Below are 19,493 nucleotides of genomic sequence, written 5' to 3'. Positions count from 1 at the left end.
AACAGCATTTTCTATGCACAGTCATCATTTGCCACTATGGCTTTATTCCTCATTTTCTGTGCACGCATCTTGCCATAGCCACAATATGGATACATGTTCACGTTAAGAGGGCTTTATAATCAATACTAGCCGCAATGAGAGGACATAACTTTCTGGACGTTTTATAGCGGTTTCACCGATTAGGGATTTATGCCATACCTGTTTTTATTATTTACTAGCTGTACTACCCGGCTTCGCCCAGGTTAATGACTGCTGTTAGCAAAATAGAATGTGATAACAAAAATTTATTCTGCACACAAAAACCACAAAACAAATAGATAGAAATGTAATTATTAAAAGGCAAAAACTAAGCTAATAGAAGCATTTCACAACATATATTAGCTTTGTTATACTGAGAATGTCTTTGTTGCCTATATTAACCAATCAGAGCTCAGATTAATTAACTGTAGCAAAATAGAAGCTGAGCTGTGATTGGTTGCTATTGGCAGCCTGATAAATCCCCAGCCAACAGTAAGCCCTCCCCCCTGGCAGTATATATTAGCTCACACATACACATAATAGACAGGTCATGTGACTGACAGCTGCCGGATTCCTATATGGTACATTTGTTGCTCTTGTAGTTTGTCTGCTTATTAATCAGATTTTTATTTTTGAAGGACAATACCAGACTTGTGTGTGTTTTAGGGCGAGTTTCATGTGTCAAGTTGTGTGTGTTGAGTTGCGTGTGGCGACATGCATGTAGCGACTTTTGTGAGATGAGTTTTGTGTGGCGACATGCGTGTAGCAACATTTTGTGTGTCGAGTTGCATGTGACAGGTTAGTGTAGCAAGTTGTGTGCAGCAAGATTTGTGCATGGCGAGTTTTGCGCGTGGCGAGTTTTATGTGTGGTGCGTTTTGAGTATGTGCAAGTTTTGTGTGAGGCAACTTTTGCATGTGGTGCAACTTTTGTACATGTGGCAATTTTTCTGTGTGTGCAAGTTTTGCATGAGGTGAGTTTTCCATGAGGTTAGTTTTGCACGTGTGGCGAGTTTTGCGTGAGCCTAGTTTTGCATATGGCGAGTTTTGCATGTAGCGAGTTTTGCGCGTGGCGAGTTTTGAGTGGTGACTTTTGTGTTTCGACTTTTATGTGGCGAGGTTGGTGTGTGTGTGGTGAAATGTGTGCTGAGGGTCGTATATGTGTTCAAGCACGTGGTAGTGTGTGGCGCATTTTGTGTTTGTGTTCATAGCCCCGTGTGTGGTGAGTATCCCATGTCGGGGCCCCACCTTAGCAACTGTACGGTATATACTCTTTGGCGCCATCGCTCTCATTCTTTAAGTCCCCATTGTTCACATCTGGCAGCTGTCAATTTTCCTCCAACACTTTTCCCTTCACTTTTTCCCCATTATGTACATAGGGGCAAAATTGTTTGGTGAATTGGAAAGCGCGGGGTTAAAATTTCACCTCACAACATAGCCTATGACGCTCTCGGGGTCCAGACGTGTGACTGTGCAAAATTTTGTGGCTGTAGCTGCGACGGTTCAGATGCCAATCCCGGACATACACACATACATACATACACACATTCAGCTTTATATATTAGATTTATTTCTTTCTCTTATGCAGGCTCTTATCAATAGCACTCATTTTTCATATAGTCCAACATTTTTTCCTTGTTGTAGCGTGGTTTTTTGTGCAAGTTGCTCAAAATGTACGCATCCGGCCATTAGCACCTATTTTCCATATTGTCACACATTTTTTCCTTGTTGTAGCATGGCCCAGTGAAAGCTGCTGCAAGTGCATCCTTGCACAGGTGTAATTTAACCTTTTTTTCCTTACTCAGCAGGCTAAATTACATCTAGCTGTAGAATTTGCAGTGTTTATCATGTATTCCATCCCATCTGTACCATTCCCTGGAATTTTTTGGAGGTTTTTCTCTTTCCCCTTTTCCCCGTCTTAAATTTCAGCTTTTTAACATTTTGTATTTAAATAAAATAATTATTTTCTTATCAAAATAGCTTTCTAGTCACTTTTGTACCATTAGTTTGGTTAAATATGTGTTTCAGGGTTTGAAATATGTGTATCAATTATTTTAGGAAGGCCAATTCTGCACATGTGAATATATGAAACAGGAGTTCAACCTGTGTAATACTGATTTCTACAAATTTTTACAATTATGACAAAGTTAGGGATAAGGAGGGATCACTGACCTCTCCATCTCATCTAATGGAATATTGGATCATGTACTTCTAGCTATAGTCACAAATCTCTGTTAATGAAAAATGTGCGAGAGCCCATGGAACTGGTTAAATCTAGATGGGAGAGGGATGTGGGTCATATGTCTTTGGAAGAGTGGGAGGATGTTTGAGTGGCTTGTGAAGGTTAATGTAGCACAAAAGTTCACAATTGTTTCTTCTACATAGATTCTATATAACCCCAAAAGTATTCCACAGGATGGTTCTTAGATCAAAGGATTGCTGCCCCCAGTGTAAGAAAGAGGAAACAGATTTGGGTCATACGTTTTGGTCATTTTTGCATTTGACTGGATTAAGGGGCAATGTTGGCAATTTATTTGGAGAGGTCTATAATAGTTAGGTTCCCTTAAATTCCTAAAGGCATGTACTGGTTTATGCAGGAGACCACAAAGGTACAACCCCAAGTCAGTTAGCAATAGCAACATTTTTCTACCTGGCAAGAAGAACCAAGAGGGACGTCCAGCTAGCCACGGTTGTCAAGGTATTTTGCAAATAACGCACGAACAAACGCTCCACCAAGATAAGAGTTATTTAAATGCTGTTGTCACGTGATTGACCACAATATTTCAGTGATAACACGGCAGTGATCAGAGGCAGCTTATACTCGAGTCAATAAGTTTTCCCAGTTTTTTGTGGCAAAATTAGGGGTCTCGGCTTATACTCGAGTCGGCTTATACTCGAGCCGGCCTATACTCGAGTATATATGGGTACTTTCCGAAAACCTTCCATAATTAGCACAGCATGCATGTCTTACTGAAGACTAGAATCCTTGGCAAATGACCACAATAAAGATCACACAGATGGTTCCGATAAAGAGACCGAGGACTAGACGTAAGCATGGTATACCTTTCTCTGTGTCTCTGGATTGAAGAATGTGAGGATTCGGTTGCAGTACAGACGCTTGCTTGCTACCTCTGTGTACTGATCTACCAGGCCTTTTTGGCACGTGGAATCGAGTTTCCTGAAAAGAAGTGTTAACGTTGCTGGATATTTAATAAATAACCATATAATTAATCAAGAATCAAATAAACAGTCATTATATGTCACCATTATAAGAAATATTTAAATTTCAGTCCTCATTTAGATGTCGGTGAATTACGTGGTTATTTAAATTTCAGTCCTCATTTAGATGTCGGTGAATTACGTGGTTTCTATCAGATAGAATAAAACACGTATCCATTAAAGTCTATGGAACTGTTCTAGGGGTGTTTGGGGTATCTAGATAGAAGTTGCACCTCTGGTGGAGGGCTTACAGTGTCCGTTCTGGACAGCTCTTCCTTCTTTGGTCCTCATCTGATGCTCAACTCTCACCTGTACCTTAAAGTAGCTGCTAGCAGCGGGTGCACCCCGGAAGACCTCGGCAGGTGGGCCAAACCAGGTGAGGGTAGCCGTTGGGTTTCTTTGAGACCTACGATGATTTTCAAGGGCTTGCCTACCCTTGCATGTGAAGACTGGATATGGCAGACTGTGCAGAAGAAACCATTCAAGATTCAACAGACAGACAAGCAATTCCCAGCACAGCGTTGTGGAGCGCTGAGAGGGCGCAGCGAAGCACATATAGGACACTGCTGGCAATCCACTGCACCCTGACCTATCTCCAGTTGTCTCGCTTTTTCCTAGTTCTTGCCAATGGGGCTAGATAGGTACGGGCGAGTGAGGTTGACGACTGCACAACTCTTCCTTACTTTAATACCAGTCAAGCGCAAGTCATGACTTCAACCACTGCGTATCTAAAGTCCTGTGGCGATAGTAGAGTGGCAAAGCAGCAGGTGTGGAATCACTGGAAACTGTAGTCACAAACCTGCACGCAGGCGGCCCAGGCCATATGGTCGCTCCCCACTGGATCGAAGCAGCAGTGGAGTTCGGCAACCTCCTGGGTGTCTGAGCAGTCCTGTTCAGGATCACTCTGCTCACCTCAATCAAGGACGGGGCTAGAAAAGGTGCCTCAAACATAGTCTGCTTCATTTCACCTGGCCAGCCTACCGCAGCTGGCGGTTTTCCCATACAGCTGTCGACACACAATAAAGAAAAAGAAAATTATGGTACTCAACCTTGGCACATGGAATGTGAGAACTCTGCTGGATGATACTAAGGCAGATAGACCAGAGAGAAGAACGGCATTGGGTGCTAGGGAGCTAGCTCGTTACAACGTTGATATAGCAGCTCTCAGCGAAACACGCCAGGCAGACATGGGTCAATTGACAGAGCATAGTGGTGGATATATGTTTTTCTGAAATGGCCGAGGCAGCACTGAAAAACGAGAAGCAGGTGTGGGATTTGCTATCAAAACTCATCTTGTTCGTAAACTTACCAGGCTTCCGGAGGGCATCAAGGACCGTCTGAGGACATTTCAGCTCCCACTTACAAACAAGAAACATGCAACTCTGATCAGTGCCTATGCTCCCACTATGAATAACCCGGATGATATTAAAGAGAAGTTCTATGATGAACTTGACACACTTATTTCAGCAATTCCACATGCAGACAAGATTATACTTGGAGACTTTAATGCCAGAGTGGGAACAGACCATCAAAACTGGGAAGGGGTCATTGGGAGACACGGCACTGGCAAGTGTAACAGTAATGGCCTGCTGCTCCTCAAGATGTGTGCCACACATGACCTTGTCATCACCAACACCCTATTCCGCTTACCCACACGCAAGAAGACATCATGGATGCACCCACGCTCGAGGCATTGGCATCTCATTGATTACATTATTGCCAGGAAAAGGAATGAGATGGACTTTAGAGTGATGAGGGCCATGTGCGGTGCAGACTGCTGGACTGACCATCGCCTCATTGCGTCTAAGCGCAGGCTCCGCATCCTGCCTGCGAGGAGACCCCAAGGGCAGAAAGCTACAAAGAGGCTGAATGTCTATAAGCTGCAAAATAAAAGAATTGCAGGGGAATTTGCCAATGACCTTGATGGCAGACTGTTATACATGCTGCAGGCAGAGGAGACTGGCGTTGAGGAACAGTGGACGATTCTGAGAGATGCTGTTTACAATACTGCTCTGGAGCATCTCGGATCAGTAGCCAGAAATAATCAAGATTATTTCGACGAAAAGGACAAGGAAATAAAGAGAAACATCCGCGGTACAAGGTGTATCAAAATGACCGCACGTCGCTAGCTAAGAAAGATGCCTTTACCAACATAAAAAGAAAGGTACAGGTCAAGCTACGCGAGATGCAGGATAACTGGTTTAGCAAGAAGGCTGATGAAATTCAGGGCTATGCAGATACCCATGACCAGAAACGCTTCTATGATGCACTCAAAGCTGTATATGGACCCCAGACATCAAGCTCTTCATCTCTGCTTAGGCTACTTTCACACTAGCGTCGCTTATACGTCGCAATACGTCGCTTAGGAGAAAAAACGCATCCTGCAAAGTTGTCTGCAGGATGCGTTTTTTTCCCCATAGACATTCCCCATGGCCACACGTCGCAACCATCGTGCGACGGTTGCGTCGTGTTTTGGCGGACCGTCGGCACAAAACGTTACATGTAACTTTTTTGTGCGTCGTGTCCGCCATTTTCAACCGCGCATGCGCGGCCGAAACTCCACCCCCTCCTCCCCCGACTGTGGAAGATCATGGCAAAATTCGGCTGCCCTAGCAAGTTCATCTCAATCGTCTGGCAGTTCCATGATGGCATGATGATGAAGGTTCTGAACGATGGAGATGAATCTGAGGTTTTCCCAGTAACAAACTGACTGATGGCAAGCTATTCAACCCAAAACGCCTGAAGGCGGTTACGAAAGTGCATGAGCCTGTTATCCGTGAATTATTATTTGCTGATGACTGTGCACTTAACGCTAGCACGGAACAGTAGATGCAGCATGAAATGGACTGTTTTTCGCAAGCCTGCGATAGTTTTGGTCTCGAGATCAACATTAGAAAAACTGAAGTCATGTATCAACCTTTTCCAGGGAAACTATACAAGGAGCCACATATCACGGTGAAGGAGCTAAACCTCAAAGCAGTCGATTACTTCACCTACTTAGGCAGCCGTGAAGTAACCATAGATGCTGAGGTTAATAACAGAATTGCCAAAGCCAGTGCCGCCGTCGGGAGACTCCGTAAGAACGTCTGGGAACGAAGGGGACTCAGCCTTACCACCAAGCTGAAGAACTACTGCACGGTGGTCCTCACCACACTTCTCTATGCTAGCGAGACCTGGACAGTCTACAGCCGGCATGTTAAAAAGCTTAATCATTTTCCCATGAGTTGCCTCCGTTTACTCCTCCACAACAGGTGGCAAGACAATGTCCCGGTCACGGCAATTCTAGAGATAAATAGAAAAGTGGAGGGCACCGCAAAAGACAGAGGGTTCACTGTGGGCTTGTAACTAAGCACAGACAAAAGAAAAGAAAATCAGACATATATATACATATGAGTGTCTCAGTAATGGTGCACATGGGACCTGCGAATGGGGGAGGGGGAAAGGGGGGAAAGCCCATCCCACACTCTGCTTCCCTACTGCACCACAAACCTCTTTTATGGCTTTGGACTGTGGGTATGACGGGGGTTTTTTGTACATTGGATTGAGGTCGTGGGTTCTTACATGCTCAGTTCCTCCTCTCCCCCTTTCCCCCTCCCCCATTCGCAGGTCCCATGTGCACCATTACTGAGACACTCATATGTATATATATGTCTGATTATTCTTTCAAATATTGAATTGTCTCATTCATTATTGGTGCACCCTTGTAAATATTCTTTTGACATTGGGCATAAGCCATATATCTAAGCTTTGACAATTTTGTCATTTTCTGCACAATTATCATGCACCTTATCAGGGGAATGTATGGTATTGCAATATCGATCTGTGTGCCACTTTCCATCTGTGTAGTCAGGCTATTATAGTCATTTCATCTTGGGAAGTTCATGTTTTTGTGGGTTGTCATTTTCCCCATCCTGGGATATGACATGTATACACATATTTGGGCAGTGTTTTTGCATATTTGCATTTTTTAAGTGTTTTTAATCATTATGTTGTGTTTTGTGTGCACATATGTGCATATTTTGTAGGTCTTTTTGCCAATTCAATAAAAATTACATTTTTATACTATCATAGAGGTGTTCCTATCTATGTGGGCATGATCTTTCTTTTCTTTTGTCTGGTCACGGCAATTCTGGAACAAACTGGGCTCTGCAGCGTTTACACTCTCCTGCTGAAAGTCCAGGCCAGGTGGGCTGGACATGTGGTCAGAATGCTTGACAGCCGACTACCAAAACAACTGCTGTGCCAAGGAAAGCGAGCAGTTGGGGGGCAGAGGAAGCGCTATAAAGACTGCCTTAAGGTGTCTCTAAAAAACCTGGAAGTCAACACCAATGAATGGGAAGAGTTTGCCCTGGATCGTCCAGGTTGGCGGGGCAGGATCACCTTAGGAGCACGTGCAGCTGAAGATAGGAAAATCTTTGATGCAAAAAGATAGCGTGCTGTCCGCAAGGCACAAGTAGAATCTGCCGTACTGTCTACATCTGCTTCCTTATGTCAAGTATGTGGACGAACCTTCAGGGCCCGGATTGGACTTATCAGCCACCTCCGGACCCATAAATACTAATTCTCTTCTAACCCTGAAATCATGGTCATCTTCGACTACGAAGTACGAACATCATGGAACTGTTCACATGTCCATGTTTTTTGTACACCGAGTGTCCACAACAAATCATGGAAACATGTAAGGGTTTTGTTTTTTTTTATCAGATTTGCAAAACAAAATTATCCATGCAAATCTATGGGTCCATGAAAATCATGGACAGTAAATATTGCCATCAGATTCCAGTCTGTGACTAATCCCTCCATGACCTTGGGCTTTTCAGTTTCAGTTTTTTGCGCCTTTTCTTCTCAGAGCAATAACTTTTTCATTTTATCGTCAATATGGCCAAGTGAGGGCTCATTTTTTGCGGGACGAGTTGTACTTTTCAACTACACCATAGGTTTTACCATATTGTGTACGGGAAAAGGGGAAAAAAATTAAAGTGCTGTGAAATTGCAAAAAAAGTGCAACTCCACAATTGTTTTTTTTTTTTTTAACCATGTTTACTAAATGCTAAAACTGACCCGCAATTATAATTCTACATTTTACGAGACACAACGTCTCCATTTTTAGGGATCTGTGGCTGGGTGAGGGCTTATCTTTTGCACGCCGAGCTGACGTTTTTATTGATACTAATTTGGTGTAGGAACGATGTTTGGAATGTCTGTTACTGCAATGTTGTGGCGACCATAAACCGTAATTCTGGCGTTTAGACTTTTTTTTCTCGTTACACATTTAACTGATCTGATTAATTATTTTTATATTTTGATAGATTGGGAGTTTCTTAATGCGGCAATACCAAATGTGAATTTTTTGTTTTAATTTGAATGGGGCAAAATGGGGGTGTTTTCAACTTTTATATTTTTAAATTTCTTGTTAATATTTTTAACCCCTTAGTGACAGAGCCAATTTGGTACTTAATGACCAAGCCAATTTTTACAATTCTGACCAGTGTCACTTTATGAAGTTATAGCTCTAGAATGCATCAACGGATCCCACTGGTTCTGAGAATTGTACTTCATGTTAGTGGTAAAATTTCTTCGATATAACTTGCGTTTATGAAAAAAAAAAAAACGGAAATTTGGCAAACATTTAGCAATTTTCAAATTTTAATTTTTGTACACTTAAAATTTTGTGGTGTCACACAAAATAGTTAATAAATAATATTTCACACATGTCAACTTTTCATCAGCTAAATTTTGGAAACAATTTTTTTTGTTAGGTCGTTATAAGGGTTAAAAGTTGACCAGCGATTTCTCATTTATCTGACAAAATTGACAAAACATTTTTTTCAGGGACCACCTCACATTTGAAGTGAGTTTGGTGAGGTCAATATAACAGATAATATCCAAAAGTGACACTATTCCAAAAACTGCATCCCTCAAGGTGCGCAAAACCACATTCAATAAGTTTATTAACTCATCAGGTGCTTCATGAGATGTAAAGCAATATGGAAGGAAAAAATGAACATTTTACTTTTTTCACAAAAAATTTACTTTGGAACCCATTTTTTTTTTATTTTCACAAGGGTATCGGGAGAAAATGGACCACAAAATTTGTTGTGCAATTTCTCCTGAGTACGCCAATACCCCGTATGTGGGGGAAAGCCACATGGCAGGGCTCAGAAGGGAGGGAGCACAGTTTGACTTTTTGAACGCAAAATTTGGCTGGAATCAATGGTGACGCCATGTCACGTTTGGAGACCCCCTGATGAAGCTAAACAGTGGAACCCCCCAATTCTAACTCCAACCCTAACCATAACCACAAACCTAACCCTAATCCCAACCATGACCACAACCCTAGCCCCACCCTAACTTTAGCCCTAACCTAACCCTAGTGGAAAGATGGAAATAAATACATTTTTTTTTTAATTTTATTATTTTTACCTGGGTGATAAAGGGGGGTTTGATTTACAATTTTTTTTTTATTTTGATCACTGTGATACGGTCTATCACAGTGATCAAAATGCAACAATAGGAAAAATTTCCCATTGTTGCCGGGTGCCAGCTGGCAGATCTCGGCGGGGTGCACTGCACATGCGCCCGCCATTTTTTCCCGGAAGACGCAGACGACCCGGGGGACTTCACAGGGGGTTGCAGGGACAACGGAGGTACAGGGGGGATAGGGGACCCCATTTCTCTCTCCTCTGATGTGCGATCACATCAGAGGAGAAATTAAATGGGAAATTGGACTTTTTTTTTGTGGTCACCGTTATTCCGCTAACCCCTTCATGACCTTGGGATTTTCCGTTTTTCCGTGTTCGTTTTTTGCTCCCCTTCTTCCCAGAGCCATAACTTTTTTATTTTTCCGTCAATATGGCCAATGGCCATGTGAGGGCTTATTTTTTGCGAAACAAGTTGTATTTTTGAACGACATCATTGGTTTTAGCATGTTGTGTACTAGAAAACGGGAAAAAAATTCCAAGTGCGGTGAAATTGCCAAGAAAGTGCAATCCCACACTGGTTGTTGATTGGCTTTTTTACTAGGTTCACTAAATGCTAAAACTGACCAGCCATTATTATTCTCCATGTCATTACGAGTTCATAGACACCAAACATGTCTAGGTGCTCTTTTATCTAAATGGTGAAAAAAATTTCCAAACTTTGCTAAAAAAATAAAAAAATAAATTTGCGCCATTTTCCGATACCCGTTGCGTCTCCATTTTTCATGATCTGGGGTCGGGTGAGGGCTTATTTTTGCGTGCTGAGCTGGCGTTTTTAATGATAGCATTTTGATGCAGATATGTTCTTTTGATCACCCGTTATTGCATTTTAATGCAATGTCGTGGCGACCAAAAAACAGTAATTCTGTCATTTCAAATTTTCTTCTCACTACGCCATTTAGCGATCAGGTTAATCCTTTTTTTTATTGATAGATCGGGCGATTCTGAACGCGGCGATACCAAATATGTGTAGGTTTGATTTTTTTTTATTGATTTATTTTCAGATCGCTGCTATGCAGAAGAAATGCAGGTGTGCTATGAGCGCCGACCACATGGGGGCGCTCACAGCAGGCCGGCATCAGTAACCATAGAGGTCTCAAGGACCTCGATGGTTACCATTCTGACGCATCGCTGACCCCCGATCATGTGACGGGGGTCGGCGATGCGCTCATTTCCGGCCACCTGGCCGGAAGTGTCGGTTAAATGCCGCTGTCAGCGTTTGACAGCGGCATTTAACTAGTTAATAGCGGTGGGTGAATCGCGATTTCACCCGCCACTATTGCGGGCACTTGTCAGCTGCTCAAAACAGCTGACATGTCCCGGCTTTGATGCGGGCTCACCGCCGGAGCCCTGCATCAAAGCGCGGTATCTGACCTTGGACTTACTATCTCGTCCGAGGTGAGAAAGAGGTTAATAATGGAGATCGCAACACTGGGGTCGGTAAAAACCGACTCGAATCATGTTCTCTGGGGTCTCCGCTACCCTCGGTAGCCGAGACCCCAGAGAAATTCCGACTCTGGGGGCGCTATACATTTATTTCTCAGCGCCATTAAAAAGCGGCGCTGAGGCATAAGTACCCTTAACTGCTGCAGTTAAAAGGCATATCGGCGGTTGTTAAGGGGTTACATTTTTTTTCCCTACTTTCCACTTGCTTCAAAAGTCTCCATAGACTTGAAGCTGCGATATTCCGATCACCTATGCTACACATAGCAGGGCTCAAGCCATAAGGCAGCTAATAGCAGTTCGGCAATGATAACCACAGGGGTCTCCTACAGACTCTAGATTATCATGCCAACAAATCGGCGCCTTGTGATCATGTGACACGAGCGGCGATGGATGGGATTAGTGACACGATTCCAGGTATTGACAGCAACACTTAACATGTTCACAGCTGCGGGTGAATAGCGGTTCCACCAGCGGCTGTTGGCTGCAAAAGTCAACTGATGAAATCAGTTGCCATGTGCGGGAAAATATGTGGAGAAACAACATATGATGTATACATGTCATAGGTCGTGAAGGGGTTAAGGACCAGGAAATTTTTTATTTTTGAACGTTCATTTTTAACTTGCCTTCTCTCAAGAGCCATAACACTTGCTTTTTGTGAAACAAGAGGTATTTTTGAACTGCATCATTCATTACATTATAAAATATACTGAAAAAGGAAAAGAAAATTCCAAATGTGCCTGGAAACATCTACGGTATTTCTATTATGAAAAAAAAATTAAAAAATACTGTACAAAAAAAAAAAAAAAGGTTTTTTTCGCTTTGTTTCATCATTTTCCGACACAGTCTGTTGATGGAGCTGATTGAAGGACTATTTTTTGCGCGGTTAACTAAGTGTGTTTATTGATAGCACTTTTGTGTACATGCTATGCTTCGATTGCTTATTATTACATTTTATTAGGGAGGTGAGGCATTTTGATTTTTGTTGTCTTCATAGCGTTTCCCAATCAAGTTACTTAATTCCATATCTTCATAGCTGGGACTTAAAGGGAGCCTGTCATGTAAAATAACACTATTAACCTGCAGGTTATTAGCGTTCCGGCACTGTGTGGTGCCTGCTCTGAGAGCCCCACTGCCGAGAGGAAAATGAAGATTTTGGGAACTCATCGTAAAATCTCTTTCTTTGAGCCTTCATTGGGAAACCTAAGAAACCATGAGGGTATGCTGCTGTCACTAGGAGTTAGCTCCTACCCAGCAGTGTAGACCCCACCAACTGGCACGGAGTTAATCAGTTTGTGAGAAAGCTGAGGAGAAGCAACATAAAGGCAAAAAGAGAGCTCAAAACAATATAACAGAACCAAGATAACTTTATACAAGAGCAGGTGCTGCGTGCCCCATTGAAGGCTCAGAGAAAGATTTGTGAGTACCCACAATCTTCATTTCTCTATCGCCTCAATGAGGGACACAGGAAACCATGGGACATCCAAAAGCAGTACCAAGGGTGGGCTAAAGGACAGTACCCTCAAGTGTGAGCTCGGGCCACTGTTGCCTGCAGGACCTTTCTACAGAGCTTCGCGTACAACGATGCGTAGATCTGAAGTCTGTAGAACTTTGCAAAGGTATGAATGGAAAACTATATAGCAGCTTTGCAAAGCCAATGCCTGGTGGTGGACAGCCCAGGAAGGCCCCACTGCGAGAGAGGAGAGAGTCGTGACAGAGTGGAAGTGCTCTGTCCCTTATCTGATAGGCTTCAAAAATGGCAGAACAGATCCAGTGGGCAATTGTAGATCTTGAAGCAGGGAGGCCTCTGCGAGGACCTTCGAATTATGAATAATGATGTCTTTATTGAGGTAAAAGAAGGAAAATACCTTAGGAAGAAAGGACAATCTGACGCAGGACCACTTTGTCCTAGTGAAAACCCAAGTAGGGGGAATGGCAAGAAAGAGCTATGAGTTTGGCCACTCGTCTGATTGAGGTGATAGCTACCAGGAAGGCAACCTTCCAGGAGAGAGATTTCTTGTAGCGGTTCAAATGGGGACGCCTGAAGGACATCCAGAACTAAGCTAATGTCTTAAGGCTCTACTGGGTGCCGGTAAGGGGGAACAGAATGTGCTTCACCCTGAAGGAAAGTCCTGATCTGAGGACGAGAAGCCAGATTCTTCTGAAACAGAATGGAAACCACAGAAACCTGACCCTTGAGGGAACAGGTCAGATTCAAGGTCCAATTGCAAAAAGGCTAAATGAGATGGCAGAGCAAAAACCATGGGGGCAGCATGGTTGGCTTTGCACCAGCAGAAGAAGGCCTTCCACATATGGTAGTAAATGTGAGAGGAAGAAGGCTTCTTCTTCTTCGCCCGAATCATGGTCTGAATTATCTCATTTTAGAAACCAGCAGACATCAGTAACATGTCTTCAACAGCTATGCCATTAAATTGAGTGACTAAGAACTCTGGTGGAAAAGAAGGACCTGCAAGATGATCTGAAAGATCCAGAAATTTTCAAGGAGCTTCAACAAGGAGATTGATTATTTCTGCATACCAAGATCTTCTAGGCCAATCTGGAGGGACAAGTATGACGGGGCACTCCTTCCGCTTTGATCTTCTTGAAGACCTCAGCTATCAAGTGCCAGAGGAGGAACAGGAATGAAAGGGAGAACTGGGACCAGGAGATCACCAGCATGTGGGAGGCAACTGCTAGGGAATTGCAAGATCTGGATACAAACCAGGTAACCTTGTGTTTCTGTCTGGACGCCATCAGATCGACATCGGGAATTCCCCATCTGAGGCAGATCTTGTCGAAGAATGACTGATTCAGCGACCATTTTTCTGCTGCGAGGCCCTCTCGGCTGAGACACTTGGCGGCCCAGTTGTCCACGGCCGGAGAGAAGATTCTGCCAGTGAAGAAGAGGAAGGAAGATTGATGGCAAGGGACGATTCCTGAGCGTTCCATTGACCCCGGACTGTTAGGTCTCCAACTGAGTCGACTGGCATCTGTTGTTACAACTTGGCAGAAACAATCTTAGGCTACCATACGGCCCAGTATGCTCATGCAGATCAGGAGCGAGCATGGGGAGGGACCTCAGAGAGTGAATCCTGTGTAGTAGGGCTGAATACTTTTCTTCAGGCAAAAAGATGCATGCCTGCGCGGTGTGGAACAGAATTCCCAGGAAAACTATGCATTGTGCCGGGTTCAGAGACGACTTCGAACTGTTGATGATCCAGCCTAGATGAGAAAAGGTGTCCAGAGTGAACTACAGTTTAGAAAAAGCAATATCAGCTCACCCTTGGTGGAAAGTCCATGAGAGTTTCACTGTGGGAATCACAGGATCACGACTCTACCAGACGTCAATTATAGTAGCAAGAAAAGGAAGAATCCAGCTTCAGTCCATAAAATCCATTAAGCTTTAGGGTATGTGCACATGTATTCTTGGCCACTGCGGATTTTTTTTTATAAATCTGCAGGGCAAAAACGCTGCGTTTTTGCTGCAGATTTATAGCGGATTTACCGCGGTTTTACAACTGCGGTTTTCCATAGGGGCAGCTGTAAAACCGCTGTGGAATTCGCAGAAAGAAGTGACATGCTGCGGAATGTAAACCGCTGCGTTTCCATGCGTTTTTTTCCGCAGCATGTGCACAGCGTTTTTGGTTTCCCATAGGTTTACATTGAACTGTAAACTCATGGGAAACTGCTGCGGACCCGCAGCTGCAGAAACGCTGCGGATCCGTAGCAAAATCCACATCGTGTGCACATACCCTTATTGTTTCTTTTAAAACATGCCAAGAACTACCGCATACACCTTAGCATAGTGCGAGTTGGGGATAAGGGGTGGGAGGAAAATGTCAGACGCATTTCGAACACTAACTGCGTCTTTGGTAGCCGTGCCTTAGAACGCAATTAGTGTTCGAAAATCATCCGAAGTTTCCCTCATACCACTTATCCTCAACTCACACCGATGCTAAGGTGTATTGCAGTAGTGCTTGCCATGTCCAGAGTGATCTGCTGACTCTCGCGACATGCTGAGGGGGATTGAGCCTTTATCAGAATGTCCCCCTGACAGTGTTTGGCTTCATACGGTTGGTGCAGGAACGGATTCAGTCACCGCTCAGTGCATAGAGAGCGGCAGCTGTAAACGCGTCCCTGGCACTGAATGACAGCAGGCTCAGCATTAGAGTCAGCTGTCAGTCAGTCTGTGCCGGGGTGTAATTACAGCCACTGCTCACTATTCACAGAGCGGTGACTTAAACCATCCCTATGACTGGAATCCAACTGATGCTGGGGGGAATAAAGTTCATTTTCTACCGGCAGGGGGGCTCTCAGTGCAGGTGCCGCACGATGTTAGAACACTATTAACCTCCAGACTAACCCCACATTTTTATATGACAGGTTCCCTTTAAACATATTAAGTATCGCCGCGTTTGTATATTTTTGCAAAAAATAAAGAAACTATTTTTTTCAACTACTTTTAAGTCCTCTTAGGGGACTTCAACTTCCTAACATGACGGGTTCCCTTTAATCTATTTTTTCATAAGTGAAAATCACTGATGCAACACTGCAAAAGTAAAACAGCCAAACACTGAAGAATATCGGATCCTAATGAAACTCAAACTGTTTTTTTTTGTTTTTTTTTTTGCGTATATGAAAAATCATGGAAGCCTGAATGAGACCTACAGGTACAGCCTTTATTTGGGTCTATAAATTGGAGCTGCAGTTAGACATTGTGCAACACATATAAAAGGAGAGTCTGAGACTTCTACTTTATTTTTTAATCTACTCTTGGCTTTGAATCTAAAAACTGTATCTAAAAACCTGAACATACCCTTAGGCTCTGGTGAAATCAGCAGTAAAAAAAAAAGTCTGAACAATGATTGAATCCATATAAATATAAACCTGTAGCCATTTTGTTAAGAGGCAGATATAAAATATAGTGAAGTCACTGGAAGAAAATCAAAGTCACGCATAGTAAATTATACAGTATTATATGATTTTATAAAGACTGCCCCAAAATCATTGAAAAACAGTATTTTGGCGATAGCAGCTACTGCATAAACATCTATTCACGGGCGCAGAACATGGAAAAAGAACAAAAAAATACCTCTGTGTCTTCAAACAGCTGGCAGTCATCCTCAACATCATCCTGTTCCTGGAGCTCAGCACTCTCATCTTTTCTTGTCTTTTTACCGTCTCCTGTTTGATGTGAAGTTTCGTCATTAGTTTGTAAATAACTCCCCTGAAAATGATGTCCCATAGAGGAGTTACTTCTGGCACCACGGTTTAAGGTTTCCTGTATGGTAGCTTGTTTCACCTTGCTTCTAGGATTTTCTTGCCCTTTCTCCTGGGGGCATAATCCAGAAAACCTGTCTGACAGATCCAGGGGCTTGTCGAAGGAAACATCTCGTGTGCCATTTTTTACCGGAAAATCATTCTCTTTATTAACAGATGCAATTTCACAGTTTGCGTTGCCTTCACTTTCCACCTTTCTCCGTTTGCTAGATCTGTTTTGCTTATAGACCTCACGGTCCACATGATCTTTGCTCAGAAAAGCATCATTGGTGCTCATTCCAGTGATTACAGAGTCAGTTGGTTTCCTGCCCGAGGATGGTTTGTTGCCAGAGCTAATTACAGAGTCCATTTCTGTCCTGTGGCAGCGTGTGGTCACCAGAGAAGAGTCTTCAGCCTTGCACAATACATGGACGGCAGCTTTGTTAGAATATGAGGATTTTAGGCTGATCCCAATAGGTAGGTGAGAAGCGCTACTATCTGTTTTGCAAGTGGTCTCCATTTTGGAAGTGGCCATCCCAAACACAGGTGAAATCTGCTGTGGGTCCCACTCCAACTCATGTGAATTATTCTGCATATTCTCAGTGAATCTGTGCCAAAGAAAAAAAAATTAGCCCAAGTTGCATTATGACAGCATTAACGCTTAGTAATACATACAGAAACACACACAATACACCGACACTACAATGAAGACATTTGGGAATTCAGTTTTGTATTATGGCTTTTAAAAAAAAATCTAAGTTTTGGGAAAAAAATATCAAGCAAGTGCAGCGCCCCAGAGTCCTGGTCGTTGCAGTACTGTGGCTCCGCCGCTAAGGGGGGCTATGGTACGTCTGATGGCACTGAAGGAGTTCATCTGACCAGGTATCACATACACCAATACATTTCACAGTCGGGCCTCCAGGGGGAGCTAAGGGTGCTATTTATTAGGCCACTCCTCACCGTGTGGGTAAACTGGGGGTCAGGCAGGAAGTTCGTGCAGAAAGCTGACTGGGTTGGAACCAGGCAACACCTTGTGGCAGGGGGTGTTGTGGGGAAGATTCGGTAGGGTCCCTGTCAGGTTTGGGACCCTGACAGAGGCCTGGCAACAAGAAAGAACGTCACGGGACCGTGCCTGCTCAGCATAGCGGCGGTGCCCTAAGAAAGGATCAGAAGCGAGATATATTGTGCTGAGTGAGAAACGAGATCAAAGCAAGAAGGAGAATACCAGTAGGAGTCGTGCTGTAAGACCGAGGCAACATCCTACTGAGGCGCACAACCGGCGGCCGGAACGCCGAGGAAGTATTCATATATCTAGCTCCAAGCAATACTTCAAACCAACGGCAGGACAGTCAGTCACAGGCGGGCTGTCTCACCTAAATCACCTATGCAGACTTGGGGGGCAACCTGTGGAGAGGGGCGACTCTAGGGTCCCGGAAGAGCTCCGAGCCTACCCGTCATACGGGTGCGTCCCAACCATAACACCGGGAGGGACGGAGGATTAGCAGAAGATCATCTAATCGAGTTGTTGTGAGGGAACACGAGAAACAGACACAACAGTTGTGGGGACTATCCCGTAAGCACAGCAGGGGAGGACCACAACACATAGCGCTAGCAGGAAGGCACAGATTTCCACCTGCAAGGAGAACTCTGGAGGTGCCATCGGACCGGCCGGACTTGCGCAGCCTGGTGAACCGTATTCCGGACTGAGGACCCAGAGACCTTCAGTAAAGAGGTAAAGAGACTGCAACCTGGTGTCCTCGTTATTTACTGCACCGCACCACCACCACTATCTACATCTATCACTGTACGCCCCTCAGCAGGATCACGGACCGGGTCTAGCCACCGTGACAACCGCAGAGCAGAGACTCAGAGGCCCGGTACCGGGTACCCCTCGGCCCTGCGGCAGTGGGGGCGCTACAACTTGGCGTCACGAACAGGATCTACTTAAGCCTGAGGAATCGGGTCATGTGTGCCTTGGAACTGTGATTTATTGTGCTTGGACTGTACTTTATTGCAAAGACTGTGTGTTGCCATTTACCGCCAAAAGTTCCCGCCAAAAGTCGCCGCCATTGCAGCGTTCCAGGGAGCGCGGAGGAAGAAGAAGGGCGTGCCATGGGAGGAGACTACCAAAGCGGCGCCAGAAGTAGCGACCGCCCCCTCCGACTCCTGCTGCGAGAGGACGACCTACCCAGCAGCAGAGGAGAACCGCCCCCTGATTTGCAACGGCGGGAACGAGGTGAAGAAGGAGCCCGACCTCGGAGAAATGGCGGAGCCAGGTGCATGCATTGCCGCCGAATGCCAGACAGCGACGATGAGCAACAAGTGCCCGCGCAACAGCGAGGTGATCTCGGCTTGCCCTCACCCATCAGGGACGGACTCGCGTCCATCGCCCGTGAAGGACCTGAACTCCTGGGAGCCGCCAGTGGAGGAGCCGAGCCTACCTATCCCAGCCACGGAGCCATGGAGGGCGGAGCCACGTCAAGAGGCCACTCCGGAAGAGCCGCGGTCCGGGCTGCAGCAGATTCCAGTGTCCTCGTCAACGGAACCGATCGACATCGGTGGGATCACATCAGGCGCAGGTATGGACGGCACCCCTATTCCCCCGGCCGGTTCTGCTCTCCCGACTGATCCGGCTCCCCTGACCGATCCCGCTCCTGTGACCGCTCCTCACCCCAGCAACAATAACCGCGCCTTTACGGTGGAACGGGTGGTCCTCACCCCCGACGCGATGGGGAAGCTGGTACCTCCACTACCGACCAAGATGGGGGAACCCATAGATGTAGGCCCGGACGGGGTGATCCTCCGGTGGGACACCCCCTGGAACGAGCCGTATGGAGCTCCGGGGGAGAGCCTCACCCTTGCGGTACTTACCTGGGAACAGTATAAGCAATGTCTAATCCAACACTGGAAAGATCGAGACGAGACTGAACAACATGATACACAACGCAGAAAGTCTGCGCACGGCAGGAAAGACGTGGTAAAGCGGGGAACTGTGCTGGCCTACCACCCGAAGAGGGGATGGGGCTCCATACAGGAACCGGGACTACCAACTGATGTCTTTGTTACTAGTTACAACGT

The 19,493-nt window shown here is 45.0% G+C and overlaps 1 protein-coding gene across 5 annotated transcripts in view; it reads right to left on the bottom strand.

Moving 5' to 3' along the window:
- RBBP8 (RB binding protein 8, endonuclease) overlaps positions 1–19,493 on the bottom strand; it is a 176,028-nt gene that overhangs the window by 24,732 nt on the left and 131,803 nt on the right. For all 5 annotated transcript variants that reach the window (XM_077270349.1, XM_077270346.1, XM_077270345.1 and 2 more), the window contains 2 exons: positions 16,249–17,023; positions 3,079–3,193 (listed from right to left, as the gene is read on the bottom strand). In XM_077270349.1, coding sequence (XP_077126464.1) covers positions 3,079–3,193; positions 16,249–17,023 — 890 coding nt within the window. The remainder of the gene's footprint in view (positions 1–3,078; positions 3,194–16,248; positions 17,024–19,493) is intronic.

Source organism: Ranitomeya variabilis, chromosome 6, assembly GCF_051348905.1.
Source record: "Ranitomeya variabilis isolate aRanVar5 chromosome 6, aRanVar5.hap1, whole genome shotgun sequence".
Lineage (NCBI taxonomy): Eukaryota > Metazoa > Chordata > Amphibia > Anura > Dendrobatidae > Ranitomeya > Ranitomeya variabilis.
The sequence above is the reverse complement of the archived record's forward strand: the minus strand, read 5'-3'. Positions and strand labels throughout refer to the sequence as shown.